Source organism: Bombina bombina, chromosome 1 (genome assembly GCF_027579735.1).
Source record: "Bombina bombina isolate aBomBom1 chromosome 1, aBomBom1.pri, whole genome shotgun sequence".
NCBI lineage: Eukaryota > Metazoa > Chordata > Amphibia > Anura > Bombinatoridae > Bombina > Bombina bombina.
The window spans coordinates 1,149,633,461-1,149,653,269 of NC_069499.1; the positions used below are offsets into that span (position 1 = coordinate 1,149,633,461).

General features: G+C 36.9%; 1 protein-coding gene across 1 annotated transcript in view; it reads left to right on the forward strand.

The window, feature by feature from the left end:
* Positions 1–6,626: 6,626 nt before the first annotated feature.
* Positions 6,627–19,809, forward strand: part of CNTD1 (cyclin N-terminal domain containing 1) — a 238,998-nt gene continuing 225,815 nt past the window's right edge. Inside the window, exon 1 of the mRNA XM_053717997.1 lies at positions 6,627–6,792. Coding sequence (XP_053573972.1) covers positions 6,627–6,792 — 166 coding nt within the window. The remainder of the gene's footprint in view (positions 6,793–19,809) is intronic.

The following is a 19,809-nucleotide window of genomic DNA, read 5'->3' on the forward strand; positions in this document are numbered from 1 at the left end:
AGCAGTCAGTTTACAGGTATCCAGTGGCAAACTGGTTTGTGTCACAGTGTCCAGCAGGAAAGCAAGCTTTTTTTAACTGTCCAGTGGAAAATCAGTCTGTGTCCAGGCAACCAGCAGCTAAGCAAGCTGTGCTTAGATGTCTAGCCTTAAAACAGTCTGGCCTACATTACAAGTGGTGCGTTAATGATAGTGTGGAACGCGATAAGTAATATTGCTGGGCCATGCTAACATTAGCAAGCAACATGATATTACAAGTTATGGTAAAGCATATTGGTTAGCTCGAGTGCAAACTATGCCATCAATGGATATTGCAACCGTGCTAAATTGCTTATATTACAAGCGAAAGTCAAAACCGCTAGAATATTTAGCGCGACTTGAGACCTAAAGTAAACTGTAAGGGTTAAAAAAAAAGAAGTCATGGGGGTTCATTTATTAAGCAGCGCATGCTGCTTTGGAGCCCGATCGTTTGAGGTCCGCCTGAAACGGAAGTTAAGAAGCAGCGGTCGTAAGACCTCTGCTCCTTAACTTCTCTGCCACCTTTTAGGTGGTGGACTGAAATCATCCCAATCCGATCGGAATGATTGACGACCCCTGATAGCGGGCGATTGGCCACCAGTAAGCAGGGGGTGGCATTGCACAAGCATTTCACTAGAAATGCTTGTGCAATGTTAAATGCTGACAGCGTATGCTGTCGGCATTTAGAAAGGTTGAGCGGACATGATTCGCTACAGCGTATCATGTCTGTTCGACCTTTGTTAAATCTACCCCTAAATATGTATTTGTATGTATATACTGTATATGTTTATATGTGTAAATATGTATGTTCACACTTACATACATATAAACACATATACTGTATACACATAAATACACATGTATACATATATATACTTTTGTTTATTTTTATTTGTAAATAAATATATATATATATATATCTGTATATATTCATATAGATATATATTTTACAAAACAATTATATATATATATATATATATATATATATATATATATATAATTAAAAAGTGAAGAACATAGGAATGTAAAGTATTCCTAACACGTTTGGGTTTAGCACAGTTGATCTACAGCAGTGTTGGATTATTAAGTGATCGATAACTGATAGTTTTTTGCCCCAAGGCAGAACATGCTGTGATCTGAGATGTCATCGCAGAAAATGCAGCATGTCTGCAGAAAGAATGGGACACATGGAATATCTGTTAGCACTTACTTAGCAGCACTGCTCTACATTAAACAGTTCTCTTCAAACAGAGCTTTGCTCTGGCTGCACTGCGTAGGGTTTTCTTAACACAGTGCATCCAGCGTAAAGTGCTGTTTGAAGAGAACAGTGACTGGCTCTCTGGGATTTTGAACCCTGCACCTAGCCATTCCCAGTCTGCAAAGCTTTGACTTCTAAATGTAAGATGTTCTTGTGAGCAATGCACCTTTTTATTTCTACCTTGTAATGTTAGAGCAAGAGTAAAGGAAAAAAATGTATTCAAGAAACATTTCTTTAAAAATAACAAAATTTAAATTGAATGTTATTTCAAAATGACCTGGCAGAACATTTTTCACTAAAAAATTCTCATTGCAGAAAGTGAGGAAAAATTCTGCCACTTTTTTGTTGTTGTTGCACGCCCCATAGAAGCTTATGGGGAGAAGGAGTTAGCATTGTCGCTATATCCAGAGTCAGTCTTTCGCTCGCACGTTAGATCGCCATGCTAATTTTTTTCTTCGAGGGCAGTTAGAGTGTGAGCGAAAAAAATATATATACGCCACTTGTAATCTAGTCCTCTGTTTCTTGCAGCCTGTGTCCTAATGTATAGCATTAAAGCAGCCTATGTCCTGGTGAAGAACACCTTGTGCAGGTGACGTGATTCAGTTTACTTACTGATCGGACTGGTCCTGGTTTGCTGTGGCGGCTGTGGGAATACTTCTACATGGGCATGTGTCTGTGGAACTGACAGCTGGTGCTTGTGTGTGTCCACACGTCTGCTATCACAATGCACTGTCCCAGCCCATCAGAAGCTGGGTCCCTCTCAACCCTGGCCTCTGCCACTATCCTCAGTATGAGGCAGAACAGAACCCTTTTTGCTCCTTCCTGTCAGAGTGGTCCAGCCACTGACTGGACCCCTCTCACTCTGCCCCTCACAGGTCCAGCCCCTCACACTGGTTGAATCACTTCCAGTTCACTCTGTCACAGTGGCACAGCGCCTCTCTCAGGCTGACTGTTCTAATTCTCCACAGTAATGCCATATTATCCATGACAACAGGGCAAGATCCATTTTAGCATAGACTACTTGTCCATTTGAGTGGTGTTTTTATAGTGTCCTACCTACTCAGAGCTGGAAGCTAGCTGGTGATTGGTGGCTGCTCATATGTGCCTCATCTAGCTCCCAGTAGTGCATTGCTGCTTTTCAAATAAAGGATACAAAGAAAACAAAACACAATTGATAAAATAAGTAAATTGTAAAGTTGTTAAAAAATGTATGCTCTATCTGAATCGTGAAAGAAAAAGAAAAAAGTGTTGCGTGTCCCTTTCAGCATACATCTTCCTTTTAAATGATAGAGCTCTATCAAATGAGAGTATCTGTGTTTTTGAATTAATAAATTCTTACACATTCACTGTAACACCATTGAGACAGTGAGGCCTACTTATCAAGCCGTCAACTGTGCTGCATTCGACGGCACCAATACGCTCGCCTGACATCGCCTAACATCGCTGCCACGGACCTGAATACGTTCTCCATAGTTAACAAAAAATCTGTCAAAAAGCCGCGCACCAAGTACAGGGCGATGAGCAGCGGACTGTTGTTAACTAACAGTCATCAATCTCGCTGCTCTTTGGCCTTTTCACAGCTTTATTTGTATACTGTCACTAAACACCGCCACTATACTAAACTGTTTAACCCCTATCCCGCCGCTCCCGGACCCCGCCGCAACTAAATAAAGTTATTAACCCCTAAACCGCCGATCCCGGAGCCCACCTCCACTCTAATAAAGTTATTAACCCCTATTCCTCCGCTCCCGGAGCCCACCGCCACCTACATTATACTTATTAACCCCTAATCTGCCATCCCCTATACCGCCGCCACCTACATTATACTTATTAACCCCTAATCTGCCACCCCCTATACCGCCGCCACCTACATTATGTTATTAACCCCTAATCTGCTGCCCCCTACACCACCGCCACCTACATTATGTTATTAACCCCTATCCCTCCGCTCCCTGAGACCACTGCAACTAAATAAAGTTATTAACCTCTAAACCGCCAGCCCCCCACATCGCCATAAACTAAATTAACCTATTAACCCCTAAACCTAACAACCCGCTAACTTTATATTAAATATTAACTCATCCCTATCTTATAATCAATTTAAACTTACCTTTAAAATTACATTAAACTATATTAAATTAATAATTAATCTACCTTAAGTATTATAATAAAATTACATTAAACTATATTAAATTAATAATTAATCTACCCTAACTTTTATAATAAAATTACATTCAACTATATTAAATTAATAATTAATTACCCTAACTTTTATAATAAAATTATATCAAACTACAAATTAAATTAACTATATTATATATTTAAACACCTAACCCTACTCAAATAATTTAAATCTACACAAAAAAATTACTAAGTTACAAAAAACTAACAACTAAGTTACAAAAAATAACAAACACTAAGTTACACAAAAAAATAAACACTAAGTTACAAAAAATAAAAAAGAAATTATCAAAGATTTAAACTAATTACACCTAATCTAAGGGCCCTATGAAAATAAAAAAGCCCCCCCAAAATAAAAAAAACCCTAACCTACAATAAACTACAAATAGCCCTTAAAAGGGCCTTTTGCGGGGCATTGCCCCAAAGAAATCAGCTCTTTTACCTGAAAAAAATACAAATACCCCCCCAACAGTAAAACCCACCATCCACACAACCAACCCCACAAATAAAAGCCTAACTATTAAAACCTAAGCTCCCCATTGCCCTGAAAAGGCCAATCTGAATCAGCCAATCTGAATTAAGGTTGAAAAAATCCTATTGGCTGTTGCAATCAGCCAATAGGATTGAGCTTTCATCTTATTGGCTGATCCATTCAGCCAATAGGATTGAGCTCACATTCTATTGGCTGATTGGATTGAATTTCTTTTTTATTTTTTGTAACTTAGTGTTTATTTTTTTGTGTAACTTAGTGTTTGTTATTTTTTGTAACTTAGTTGTTAGTTTTTTGTAATTTAGTAATTTTTTAGTGTAGATTTAAATTATTTGAGTAGGGTTAGGTGTTTAAATATATAATATAGTTAATTTAATTTGTAGTTTAATGTAATTTTAGTCTAACAGTTAGGTTAGATTAGTTATTAATTTAATATAGTTTAATGTAATTTTATTATAAAAGTTAGGGTAGATTAATTATTAATTTAATATAGTTTAATGTAATTTTATTATAATAGTTATTGTAGGTTAATTATTAGTTTAATATAGTTTAATTTAATTTTAGTATAATAGTTAGGGTAGATTAATTATTAATTTAATATAGTTTAATGTCATTTTAAAGGTTTTAAAGTTTAAATTGATTATAAGATAGGGATGAGTTAATATTTAATATAAAGTTAGGGGGTTGTTAGGTTTAGGGGTTAATAGGTTAATTTAGTTTATGGCGATGTGGGGGGCTGGCGGTTTAGGGGTTAATACATTTATTTAGTTGTGGCGGGATAGGGGTTCATAACTTTATGTAGGTGGATTAGGGGTTAATAAGTATAATGTAGGTGGCGGCGGTGTAGGGGCGGAAGATTAGGGGTTAATAAGTATAATGTAGGTGGCGGCGGTGTAGGGGCGGAAGATTAGAGGTTAATAAGTATAATGTAGGTGGCGGCGGTGTCGGGGCAGCAGATTAGGGGTTAATAACATAATGTAGGTGGCGGCGGTGTAGGGGGCGGCAGATAAGGGGTTAATAAGTATAATGTAGGGGGCGGCAGATTAGGGGTTAATAAGTATAATGTAGGTGGCGGCGGATTAGGGATTAATAAGTATAATGTAGGTGGCGGTGATGTAGGGGGCGGCAGATTAGGGGTGTTTAGACTCGGGTACATGTTAGGGTGTTAGGTGTAAACATAAATTTTATTCTCCCTTAGAAATCAATGGGATATCGGGCAGCAGCGAACATGAGCTTTCGCTGCTTTCAGACTCCCATTGATTCCTATGGCATCCGCCGCCTCCAGGGCGGCGGATTGAAAACCAGGTACGCTGGGATGGAATATTGGCGAGTGTACCTGGTAGTTATTTGATAACTAGCAAAAGTAGTCAGATAGTGCCGAATTTGCATTCGGAACATCTGCAGTGATGTAAGCATCGATCTGTGTCAGACTGAGACCGGCGGATCGTATGTTACGTCACACATTTCTACTTTTGCCGGTCTGTAGGCTTTGATAACTAAGGGGAATCAAGCTCTCCACAATTACGCTGCGGAATTCCAGTGTATTTGCGGTTGACGGCTTGATAAATAGGCCCCAGTATATTATTTTATTTTTCCTTTTTGAGATATTCATCGTATTGGAAGAAAATCAGCACAACCTATCTACAGAGTAGTTTGCTTTGAAACAGGGGCATATTTTGGCCTAGGCAAATAAGGCACTTGCCCAGGGCAGCAGATAGGGAGGGGACATCACTTTTTTGTGGCTATATTTGTAAGAAGCTTACAGTTATTTTAGAACTATTATACAAGTATAAAAGGGAGATTTTGTCCAAAGAGCTTACATTCTAGGGGGTATAAAAGACTGCCCATGGAGCTTACAGTTTAGGGGTGGCTCTGAACCTTTCTTTTATTCAGTAAGCTATTGCCTTTAGTTCTGTTGGCTACCAGAACTTAGAATTGTGTTTGGGGAAGAATTATTTCAAGAAATCTGTGTTTGTTGTTTTTTTTTTTTGTATATTGCAGCAAATAGGGGTGTGTGTACATGTCTGTGTTTCTGTGACTGTGTGTGAACATTTATTTTGGAAATGCCATAAAAAATTTTACTTTATTCCCTGTCCATAAAATATTACGGCTAAAAAAGGCCCAAAACCTTAGAGGGGAATAAGGGGGCAGCAGAATTTTGAGTGCCTAGGGCAGCATAACACCTAAATATGCCACTGCTTTGAAAGGCTGCTATTAAACTTATATCCTTTCATTTTTGGCACTTACATTGTGGCACATTTTCTATTATTACAATTTTTGTCACATTTATTTATATGTTAACTGTGAAAAGCCACTCAAAGCACTTTGCCTAGCTTTGCAGCCAATGCCACAAATGTAAACTGCAATTTCATAACTGCCAGTAGTATGTCAAATTATATCATTTCTCCTTTAAAGTTATTTCTTGAGCACAGAAGACACAATCTTCATGGTCTACATCTCAGTGGACTTTAATGCATATAAGTTTAAACTTAAGTGTCCTTCATAAATAATTAACAAGTAATAGAACACTGATCACTGTGTTATATTATACATCTGACTTTATATGAATGTATAACAGACTGGCATAATGGTGTCAGTCACACAATCTTATTAATATCAAGGTCACATTCATATTCATTTTTTTCTGTTCCATCTTATTGCATTTGTTGGTACAGTTTAAACATGAACAGTTTGCCAAAGGCAACGCACTCTATCCCTGGTGCTGTATATGGGGTGGTGTCGACAGATATCTTAGAGGACATTCTTGTTGACTTGGCAAAGGAGAATGAAGAAAGACTGGCCAATCTCTCTGAATATGCTGGCAGTTTCAAACATCAAAAGGTCATAGGTGAGCTACAGCTTTGGTATTTTTAACATATGTAATATTTTATATTTTGACAAGCATCTGCCAGACTACAGTTGGTATGGTAGTCTTTTACCACGTGGCTTTAGCAGCCTTTAAAGATTGGTTTATGACTAAATACACTTTAAATATTAAACTCTTAAAATAAATATATCTAAGCACTCTCTGGAAGTAAATGGTACACAAAAATGCAATAATATAAATGTATATTAGGTACAGACTCCAGTGATCTCCCAGCAAAAGACACCAAACTCTACTGTTTCACATAATATTTCAGCAGATGAGCATTAGTATAGCAGCGTTACTTACATACAAATACATTTCGCTGCTTGTTTTAAAGTGACTGTCTACACCAGAATTGTTATTGTTTAAAAAGATAGATAATCCCTTTATTACCCATTCTTCAGTTTTGCATAACCAACACTGTTATATTAATACACTTTTTACCTATGTGATTACCTTGTATCTAAGCCTCTGCAGACTGCCCAACTTATCTCAGTTCTTTTGACAGACTTGCATTTTAGCCAATCAGTGCTGACTCATAAATAACTCCACGGGAGTGAGCACAATGTTATATATGACAAAAATGAACTAGCAGTGTCTAACTGTGGAAAACTGAGTGCACTGAGATAAGAGGCAGTTTAACGGCTTAGAAATTAGCATGTGAGCCTATCTAGGTTTATCTTTCAACAAAGAATACCAAGAGAGTAAAGCAAATTTGATGATAAAAGTAAATTGAAAAGTTCTTTAAAAATGCATGCCCTATCTGAATCATGAAAGTTTAATTTTGACTAGACTGTCCCTTTAATAAATGTTTAAACTTTGACTCTTTAATGAAGTGGGTAAAACAGAGTAGTTCTCTTTTTCTTTTTTTTTTTTTTTTTAAATTTCTTTTAGTTTTTATTGTAAAAATGTAACATACTGTCCATTTATTAACATATATTTTTGAATGATTCCTGTTTTAAGAGACAGAATATATTATTTATTTAAAGAGACTGTAAACAATTTGAATTATAAAACAGTAAAACACAGTAAAACGACTCTTGAATATATTTTCATTTTTTAATTTGCCCCCTTTTTAATAGTTTAATTCCTGAAAATGGAAAAGCACAATCTTGCCACAGATATATCACTAATTTGTGTTTGTTGTCTTATCTTTTATGTTAACGCCAAACAATGGAGATTTTCTCAACACAATATCAGTGGCAAATCCTGTAGTTCCTAGACTCCAGTCCAGAGTGGATTTTCTATATAAGGACATTTGTGGATGTAGTTTAACTTTTGAAAATAGATTGCAGCAAAATCAGTGTTAAAGGGACATTACAAATTAAATGTTTTCTTTTATAGTTTATATATTTAAAAAAAAACAATCCTGTGTACTTCTATTAACCACTTTGCTTCATTCACTCGGTATCCCTTATTAAAGAAGCAACAATGCATTGTGTAAGCTATCTGAACACATCAGTAATCCAATTAAAGGCATTTATGCTAAGCCACCAATTAGCGGCTAGTTTCCAGATCCTGTGCCTACCTAGGTATGCTTTTCAACAAAGGATAACAAGAGAATGAAGCAAAATAGATCATAGAAGTAAATTGGAAAGCTGTTCAGTGTACCTTTAATCTATTTTAATATAATACTCTGATGCTGTGTTATTCTATTAGAATACTGCAGAACATCGTAATTACAATATCCCTTTAAGGGCTGCTGAACTTTTACTGTTTTACACTTCTCTCATTTTTTATAATCTTTGAGATTATTGGGATAATTTATCCTTACATCTTTCTTAAAACAAATGGAACATTTATGAAATCAAAATATACATCACATTAATGAATCAACTATACCCTTGCCTAGGATCATATATGGCTAAAGCATTAATTACACAACTATCTCCATAGGTGCCAAACTTACCACCATAAATTTAGCTATAGTAATTCTAACCTCATCCTTACTCTGTATATAGCCAGACCCCTACATATCATACTCACAAGGGCACTAGACAAACAAACAAATCAATAACAAAAAACAAAAACAAACAAACAACCAAAAAAAAAAAAAAGGGAAAAACACCCCCCAACTCCTCCTCCGCTCTAACTAATGGAATTATCTGAGTAATTTTTGACTAAACATCCTTCCCCAAATATATAATGAAATCCATCCATATGCTACTATAAATATCTATCCCATCTGTTTTATAGAATTGTGTGTCGTAGGCCTCCAGGATTGCCTGCCTTACCAGAAAACTTTTAATTTCCCCAATAGAAGGAATTTCATTATTAATCCAATTCTTAAAAATAAGAGATCTCGTAAGAATAATAACCCATTGGATAAATCTATATTTTGATTCCCATTCTTCTTTTTTATTTAAGAAAAGGGAGTTTTCCCCCCGATATTTTAAACTTTTTCCCTGTGATTAGAAAGACTAGGTAATCAATTTTGCTGCATTGTGGCAATCAATTTTAACCCAGAACTGCCTAATCTTAGTACATAAAAATAGCATATGGATAATACCCGGATCCTCCTCCCCACATTTCTTACATTTATTTTCTATCTGGGTATTCAATTCTGATTGCAACAGCCAATATAATTTCCCCTTTAATTCCTATTGGCTGATAGAAATCTTTCAGCCAATAGGAATGTAAGGGACGCCATCTTGGATGACGTCACTTAAAGGGAACCTTCATTTTCCAGCGACGACCGCTAGAAGAGGATGCTCCACGCCGGATGTCTTGAAGATGGACCCGCTCTGCGTCGGATGGATGAAGATAGAAGATGCCGTCTGGATGAAGACTTCTTCTCGCTGGGATGAGGACTTCGTCGGATGGATGAAGATCGAAGAGGCCTCCTGGATGAAGACTTCTTTCCGCTTGGATGAGGACTTTGCCGGCTGGATGAGGATGGATGTCCGGACTTCGATAACTGTAAGTGGATCGTCGGGGGTTAGTGTTAGGTTTTCTTCTGTTAAGTGTGATCAGTCCACGGGTCATCATTACTTCTGGGATATTACTCCTCCCCAACAGGAAGTGCAAGAGGATTCACCCAGCAGAGCTGCATATAGCTCCTCCCCTCTACGTCACTCCCAGTCATTCTCTTGCACCCAACGACTAGATAGGATGTGTGAGAGGACTATGGTGATTATACTTAGTTTTATATCTTCAATCAAAAGTTTGTTATTTTAAAATAGCACCGGAGTGTGTTATTATCTCTCTGGCAGAGTTTGAAGAAGAATCTACCAGAGTTTTTGTTATGATTTTAGCCGGAGTAGTTAAGATCATATTGCTGTTTCTCGGCCATCTGAGGAGAGGTAAACTTCAGATCAGGGGACAGCGGGCAGATGAATCTGCATAGAGGTATGTAGCAGTTTTTATTTTCTGACAATGGAATTGATGAGAAAATCCTGCCATACCGATATAATGTCATGTATGTATACTTTACACTTCAGTATTCTGGGGAATGGTACTTCACTAGAATTACACTGTAAGAAATACATAAAGCTGTTTAATAACTAGAGATTATGTTTAACGTTTTTGCTGGAATGTAAAATCGTTTTCATTTGCTGAGGTACTGAGTGAATAAATGTTTGGGCACTATTTTTCCACTTGGCAGTTGCTTAATCTGTTTTCTGACAGTTTCTGTTCTCCCTCACTGCTGTGTGTGAGGGGGAGGGGCCGTTTTTTGGCGCTTTTACTATGCATCAAATATTTCAGTCAGCAACTCATTGTATTCCCTGCATGATCCGGTTCATCTCTACAGAGCTCTGGGGTCTTCAAAACTTATTTTGAGGGAGGTAATTTCTCTCAGCAGAGCTGTGAGAATTATAGTTTGACTGAGATAAAAAACGTTTATTCTGTAATTTGTTTCCTGCTTTCAGAATTTGTTATCTTTGCTAATGGGATTAAACCTTTGCTAAAGTTGTGTTGTTTACAAGGATTGAGGCTATAACTGTTTCAATTTATTAATTTTCAACTGTCATAGATCTTCTGTGCTTCTTAAAGGCACAGTACGTTTTAATATTATTCTAATTGAATTGTATTTCCAAGTTGCAAGTTTATTTGCTAGTGTGTTAAACATGTCTGATTCAGAGGATGATACCTGTGTCATTTGTTGCAATGCCAAAGTGGAGCCCAATAGAAATTTATGTACTAACTGTATTGATGCTACTTTAAATAAAAATCAATCTGTACAAATTGAACAAATTTCACCAAACAACGAGGGGAGAGTTATGCCGACTAACTCGCCTCACGTGTCAGTACCTACATCTCCCGCTCAGAGGGAGGTGCGTGATATTGTAGCGCCGAGTACATCTGGGCGGCCATTACAAATCACATTACAGGATATGGCTACTGTTATGACTGAGGTTTTGGCTAAATTACCAGAACTAAGAGGTAAGCGTGATCACTCTGGGGTGAGAACAGAGTGCGCTGATAATATTAGGGCCATGTCAGACACTGCGTCACAGGTGGCAGAACATGAGGACGGAGAGCTTCATTCTGTCGGTGACGGTTCTGATCCAAACAGACTGGATTCAGATATTTCAAATTTTAAATTTAAACTGGAAAACCTCCGTGTATTACTAGGGGAGGTGTTAGCGGCTCTGAATGATTGTAACACAGTTGCAATACCAGAGAAAATGTGTAGGTTGGATAAATATTTTGCGGTACCGACGAGTACTGAGGTTTTTCCTATACCTAAGAGACTTACTGAAATTGTTACTAAGGAGTGGGATAGACCCGGTGTGCCGTTCTCACCCCCTCCGATATTTAGAAAAATGTTTCCAATAGACGCCACCACAAGGGACTTATGGCAAACGGTCCCTAAGGTGGAGGGAGCAGTTTCTACCTTAGCTAAGCGTACCACTATCCCGGTGGAGGATAGCTGTGCTTTTTCAGATCCAATGGATAAAAAGTTAGAGGGTTACCTTAAGAAAATGTTTGTTCTGACTGCTTGGAAATTGAACGCTTGATTTTATCAAGACGTGGGTTTTCTGAGTCAGTTATTGATACCTTAATACAGGCTAGGAAACCTGTTACCAGAAAGATTTACCATAAGATATGGCGTAAATACCTATATTGGTGTGAATCCAAAGGTTACTCTTGGAGTAAGGTTAGGATTCCTAGGATATTGTCTTTTCTACAAGAAGGTTTAGAAAAGGGTTTATCTGCTAGTTCTTTAAAGGGACAGATCTCAGCTCTGTCCATTCTGTTACACAAACGTCTGTCAGAAGTTCCTGACGTCCAGGCTTTTTGTCAGGCTTTGACCAGGATTAAGCCTGTGTTTAAAACTGTTGCTCCACCATGGAGTTTAAACCTTGTTCTTAATGTTTTACAGGGCGTTCCGTTTGAACCCCTTCATTCCATTGATATAAAGTTGTTATCTTGGAAAGTTCTATTTTTAATGGCTATTTCCTCGGCTCGAAGAGTCTCTGAATTATCAGCCTTACATTGTGATTCTCCTTATTTGATTTTTCATTCGGATAAGGTAGTCCTGCGTACTAAACCTGGGTTCTTACCTAAGGTAGTTACTAACAGGAATATCAATCAAGAGATTGTTGTTCCTTCTTTATGCCCAAATCCTTCTTCAAAGAAGGAACGTCTACTGCACAACCTGGATGTAGTCCGTGCGCTAAAATTTTACTTACAGGCAACTAAGGAATTTCGACAAACGTCTTCTCTGTTTGTCATTTACTCTGGGCAGAGGAGAGGTCAAAAAGCTTCCGCTACCTCTCTTTTTTTTTGGCTTCGTAGCATAATTCGTTTAGCTTATGAGACTGCTGGACAGCAGCCTCCTGAAAGAATTACAGCTCATTCTACTAGAGCTGTGGCTTCCACTTGGGCCTTCAAGAATGAGGCCTCTGTTGAACAGATTTGCAAGGCTGCAACTTGGTCTTCGCTTCATACTTTTTCCAAATTTTACAAATTTGACACTTTTGCTTCATCGGAGGCTATTTTTGGGAGAAAGGTTCTTCAGGCAGTGGTTCTTTCTGTATAAAGAGCCTGCCTATCCCTCCCGTCATCCGTGTACTTTTGCTTTGGTATTGGTATCCCAGAAGTAATGATGACCCGTGGACTGATCACACTTAACAGAAGAAAACATCATTTATGCTTACCTGATAAATTCCTTTCTTCTGTAGTGTGATCAGTCCACGGCCCGCCCTGTTTTTAAGGCAGGTAAATATTTTTTAATTTATACTCCAGTCACCACTTCACCCTTGGCTTTTCCTTTCTCGTTGGTCCTTGGTCGAATGACTGGGAGTGACGTAGAGGGGAGGAGCTATATGCAGCTCTGCTGGGTGAATCCTCTTGCACTTCCTGTTGGGGAGGAGTAATATCCCAGAAGTAATGATGACCCGTGGACTGATCACACTACAGAAGAAAGGAATTTATCAGGTAAGCATAAATTATGTTTTTTTAAGGGTTTTTTGGATGGGTTTTTTTTTAGCTTAGGGTTTGGGCAATGTAAAAGAGCTAAATGCCCTTTTAACGGCAATGCCCATCCAAATGCCCTTTTCAGGGCAATGGTTAGCTTAGGTTTATTTAGATAGGTTTTTTCTTTGGGGGGGGGTTCATTGGTTGGGTGGTGGGTTTTACTGTTGGGGGTGTTTGTATTTTTTTTTACAGGTAAAAGAGCTGATTTCTTTGGGGCAATGCCCCGCAAAAGGTCCTTTTAAGGGCCATTGGCAGTTTAGTGTAGGCTAGAGTTTTTTTTTGTTTTGGGGGGGCTTTTTTATTTTGATAGGGCTATTAGATTAGGAGTAATTCGTTTTTATTTTTGATAATTTTGTTTTTTATTTTTTGTAATTTAGTGTTTATTTATTTTGTAATTTAGTAAATTGTATTTTATTAATTTAATTTATTTTATTGTAATGTTAGTTTTTAGTGTAAGGCAGATTAGGTTTTATTTTACAGGTAAGTTTGTATTTATTTTAACTAGGTAGTTATTAAATAGTTAATAACTATTTACTAACTAGTCTGCCTAGTTAAAATAAATACAAATTTAGCTGTGAAATAAAAATAAAACCTAAGATAGCTACAATATAACTATTAGTTATATTTTAGTTAGCTTAGGTTTTTTTACAGGTAAGTTTGTATTTAGTTTTAAATAGGAATTATTTAGTTAATAATTGTAAGGTTTATTTAGCTTTATTTTAATTATATTTAAGTTAGGGGGTGTTAGGCTTAGGGTTACGTTAGGGTTACGTCATGGTTACGGGTTAATATATTTATGTAGAGTTAGTGATGTGGGGGTTTAGGGGTTAATAATTTATTTTAGTATATTTTGTTGTGGGGGGCTTGCGGTTTAGTGGTTAATAGGTTTATTATAGCGGCGGTGTGGGTGGATGGCAGATTAGGGGTTAATAATCTTTAAATAGTGTCTGCGATGCGGGAGGGCGGCGGTTTAGGGGTTAATAGGTTTATTATAGTGGTGACAATGTCGGGGAGCAGCGGAATAGGGGTTAATAATTTTATTTTTTGGCGGCGATGTCCGGTGCTGCAGATTATGGGTTAATAATTTTATTTTAGTGTTTGCGATGCGGGAGGGCCTCGGTTTAGGGGTTAATAGGTAGTTTATGGGTGTTAGTGTACTTTTTAACACTTAAGTTATGAGTTTTATGGTACAGCTTTGTAACATAAAACTCATAACTACTGACTTTAGATGGCGGTATGGATCTTGTGGTTATAGGGTGTACCGCTCACTTTTTGGACTCCCAGGCAAGCTTGGAATACCGGCGCTATGGGTGTCCCATTGAAAAAGGACTTTTTTAAAAGTGCGGTACTGACGTTGCGTGACGGCCAAAAAGGTGTGTGGTTCACCTATACCTACGACACTTGTAATAGCAGCGTTAGGGAAAAAGCAGCGTAATGAAGCATTATTATGCTTTTTCACTCATAACGCAAAACTCGTAATCTAGCTGTTAGCTTGTTTTAAAAATGTTGTCGCTTAGATTTTTCTAATTTAGTGCATTTAATTTAGTGGAGGGGGGTTTAGTGTGTAGGTGAGGTTAGTTTAGAGGGGGGGTTAGGTGTTAGGTAGAGTACGGTTAGATTTGGGGTTTGGCGGTTTAGTTTTTTTTACTTTTTTAGTAAGATTTTTTTTTTTATATTTCTAACTTAGGGCCTTGATTTAGAGGGGGCGTTAAGTAAAGTAGGGTTAGATTTGGGGTTTGGCGGTTTAGTTTTTTTTACTTCGATTTTTTAAAAAATATTTCTAATTTAGAGGATTTAGTTTAGAGGGGGGGGCTAGGTTAGTTTGCATTTGGGGTTTACGGCAGCATAGGGGTTAGTATAACGCAATCAACAATTTTTTACTTAGATTTTTTTTTATGTCTCTAACTTAGGGGATTTAGTTTAGAGGAGGGGTTAGGTGCTAGGTAAAGTAGGGTTAGATTTGGGGTTGGCATTCGGTGGTTTAGGTGTTTTTAATTTTTTACTTATATTTTTTTAAATATTTCTAACTTGGGGGGTTAGGTGTTAGGTTAGTTTGGGGTTTATGGCGGCATAAAGGGTTAACTTAGGGGATTTAGTTTAGAGGGGGGTTAGGTGTATGGTTAGTTTGCGTTTGGGGTTTATGGAGGCATTAAACCCCAAACGCAAACTAACCTAACACCTAACCCCCCCTCTTAAAAAATATTTAAAAAAATCTAAGTTAAAAATTAAAAAAATTAATAAAATAAAATAAACTGTCAAATGCCAACCCCAAATCTAACCCTACTCTACCTAACACCTAAACCCCCTAAGTTAAAAATATTTTTAAGAAAATCTAAGTAAAAAAGAGTTGATTGCGGTGGGTATAAGGCAGCATAGGGGTTAAACTAAACCCCCTAAGTTAGAATTATATATATAAAAAAAAAAATTCTAAGTAAAAAATAGTTAATTGTGGTGGGTTAATAGATTCTTGCAGTGGGTATAAGGGCATAGGGCTTAATAGCTAGACACTTGCGATGGATATATGGTGGCATAGGGGTTAAAAGTTAGATACTTGCAGTTGCTATATGGCGACATAGGGGTTAATAACTAGATACTTGCGGTGGGTATATGGCAGCATAGGGGTTAATTAAAGTTATAGCAGGTGGTGTGATAGCTCTCTAGTGACAGTAGGCTATATCCGAATATTCACAAAAATCCCTCAATATTGTGAAAAAGAACAAAATATGTATGATAATTGGTGGATAAGCGCTATTGGAAGGAAGCTGTCTGTCAGTGTAATATAAGAGAAAATAAATGATATAAAGTTAAAAATGATTTATTTGGGCACAATAAAATGTATGTGCAAATATTTCTATGGTAAAATCAAATAAGTTATTACCAAATTTGAACAGACAAGATGCCGGCATCTATATATATATATGAAAGTAGCAAAAACTTGCACTCACTGGTCTTTCTTACAAACCACTCTTTATTGTGACGTTTCGGAGACAGAGTATCCCCTTCCTCAGATCTGTCTCCGAAAAGTCACAATAAAGAGTGGTTTGTAAGAAAGACCAGTGAGTGCAAGTTTTTGCTACTTTTATTCATTTTCACTAGCACCCTGGCATTTTGAATTGGAAGTGAGAGTGCTCTTCTATGGGACTGTATATATATATATATATATATATATATATATATATATATTATAAAGCTGCAATATACGTGATAAAACTGATAAACAATTAAAAACAGAATAAAAACACAATAAATGTTACTAACATGTAGGTAGGCTTAAGGACATAAAAATATACAGGCATTCATCCAATTTTACAATCCTAACAAGTATCGATGCAGGTATATACAGCAGATCGTGTGATAGGGAGAGATCTTATAACAGGTTCAAGGATTAGCAGCACTCCAGAAGATAGAGTAAAAACACAGTCTTTATTCTTGTAAATTTAAAAACGCAAAAAATACACACAAAAATTAGTGCAGTACAGCACAGCACAGCACATCAGCAAAAAGGTTTACATAGAAGGGGAGCGAGGTCCTGACATGTTTCGTGCTATTCAGCACTTAATCATAGGATGATTCCCCACCTGTGTAATGCTCCATTTAACTGGTTTTCAACCAATCAGAATTTTTCAAAAATATACACACCCTCAAAACAAAGAGAGCTAGTATAAATGGTGCATTACAGAGGAAGACAAGAATAATGAAACAAAAAATAACATAACAATGATAAAAAACACTATAGTTATAAAAACAATGATAAATAGAATGAAAAAACATTGTTATTAATTCCTATTATTACAGCTTAAATATAGTTTCAAATTTGATAAGTTTATAACTCTTCATAAATAAATATTTAATTATTTAATTATTTATTTATTTTCACATACTTTGATGTATAGTGAGTGTCAATAATAGGTACTTTGTTTACTCAATTCTGCAACTAGCCTCATATTCAATTAAATCATATTAGTCATATTTAGACTTGAAATATCTATAAATACCATTCTCATAACAATTGATGGTATGATGTGCATCGTAACTATCTGTCTGTAGATCACAACGACAGATGTCTTAAATCACAGATGTTTCAAAAACATAACCATTAATCATTAAATAAAATATAAAAGCAAATAATAATATTATTGTGAAACCTCTGATCATGGGATAAGAACAAACAAAAGGGTGATAGGATATCACTAATACCTCAATAACATGTTAATGTGAAAACATATACAATAAATGCAGGTATTAGATGTACACTTATACAGGCTTTAATCGAGACCAAGACGACTATTTAAAGAATAATGTATATGATTGGTCCAGATTTACCAGACAACGTAGGTTTTCTGTCAATCAGAGGGATTACAATTCAAGTGCAAACACAGACACAGATGGTGAGAGCCGTAACTCTAATAAAAACAGAAATAGAAACAAAAACAAGAATAAGCACAAGAATAAGAATAAGAATGAGAACAAGCATAAGATTAAGTCACATCTAGCGAGTGCTTCGATATCCTCGTCTGAACCAAAATCCATTTTGAAGAAAAAACATAAAAAGAAGAAAAACAAAAAAGTGGTGTTTTCATCCACCGAATTGGACACATCTGACCAAGATTCAGTTTCCTCAGATGATAGTTCATCATCATCTTCTTCCTCTTCTTCTTCCTCTTTGTCTGCCCCTCCCTTACTCTCATTGCAGGAATCATCACGTGAAGATCAAGGAAGGAAAGATGATGATGTCCGCCCTAAAGCAAGAAAACAAGAGATCCCTTTAGGAAAAGAAAAAGGACGCGCAGAGCTGGATCCAGGAGAAGGAAGAAGAGTTTCAAAGAGGGGGTCAAAGAAGAAATAGCACTCTCTGTCATTAATTTATCGGACTTCCAACTTACTGATGATCACATAAATGTTTTGTCTAAGGGCTTAGGTTTTGCCCCAACTTACAATTTTTCAGTTTTTAACACGCTACTTGATGTTAATAAATTTGTAAGGAAGCTAACGTTGCACAAACACTTCCATAACTCTGATCATTGTAATGAAATTGATGATGACGTATTGTCTGAGGATAGAGAAGTACATCCTATTTCTTTTGATCTCAGTGCCATTGGACCTGATATAAATTTAAGTTCAACTTCGAATTTTGATTTTAAGGATATTTGTACTTTGGAACAATTAAAAATTCTGGGAGAAAATGGCACTGAATTCAATGACCTGTGTATACCAAAACCAAAAAAGGCGAGATCTAATTTTTATCCCACTCAATCAAGAGGTCAACATATCAACTTATTTCAGAAACAAGTAGAGAAAGAAATTGTCCAATTAGGCAATCAGAAGACATATACCAATACTCATGACAACCTTACAATCAAGCAAAAGGCAGCAGTTAAACATTTAGAAAGCCAACAAGATCTGGTCATTCGTACATCTGACAAAGGCGGTAATATAGTTGTGATGGGCAAGCAACAATATATCAATGAGGCATACAGACAACTAAATGATGGAATTACATATAGAAAGTTAGCGTCCAATCCAGAAAGAGAATTTTCTAGGAAGCTTGATAGACTACTTGATGAGGCATTAGCATTGGGCTTTATATCCAAAGAAGAGCACACTTCATTGATACCACTCCATCCAGTGACGCCCGTTTTTCACCACCTACCTAAAATGCATAAGGATCCAGTCAACCCACCAGGTCGCCCAATAATTTCTGGGATTGGTTCATTATTTGAGCCTTTATCTGAGTGGATAAAGAAAGTGTATATCCTGCGCAAAAAACAGATGGGGAAAGGGGTTGGGGGATGCCTCTAGCTCTCCTCGATGGGTACCCTAGCGTGCCCAATGTGTAAAAGATATATGCAAAGTAGAGGTGAGCGCCAAAAGAAGGCTGAGGGTACCCTCAGCCTTCTTTTGGCGCTCACCTCTACTTTGCATATGCCTTTATCTGAGTGGGTTGACTCGGTCTTGCAACCTTTGGTGAAAGGTTTGAGTAGTTACTTAAGGGATTCTTCCCATCTACTCACAATAATTGATAATATTAAATGGGATGCTGACTTTAGGTGGGTGGTGATAGACGCGGTGTCACTGTATTCATGTATACCACATGCCTTGGGTATACAGGCTGTCTGTTTCTTCTTGGACAACTACACCAATTATTCAAGAGAGTTTAAACTGTTCTTTTGTGAGACTGTCGAGTTTCTACTATCCCACAATTATTTTATGTTTAATGGCGAATACTACCTACAAATATGTGGTACTGCGATGGGGGCGAAGTTTGCGCCCTCATTCGCGAATTTATTTGTGGGATGGTGGGAACTCGGCAGCCTCTACAGTAGAAATAATCCATTTTTTGAAAATATTTGCACATATATGAGATTTATTGATGATCTCATCTTTGTGGTCAAGGGTGACTTTGTCTTTGAAGAATTCTTGAAATATGTTAACAATAATGACCTCAAATTGAAGTTTACTGGGGAGATTCAGGATAAAGAAATACATTTCTTAGACCTTACTTTGTATGGCTCAGTAGAAACCAATAGGATCATTACAGATACATTCAGGAAGCCAACATCAGGAAATACGATCTTG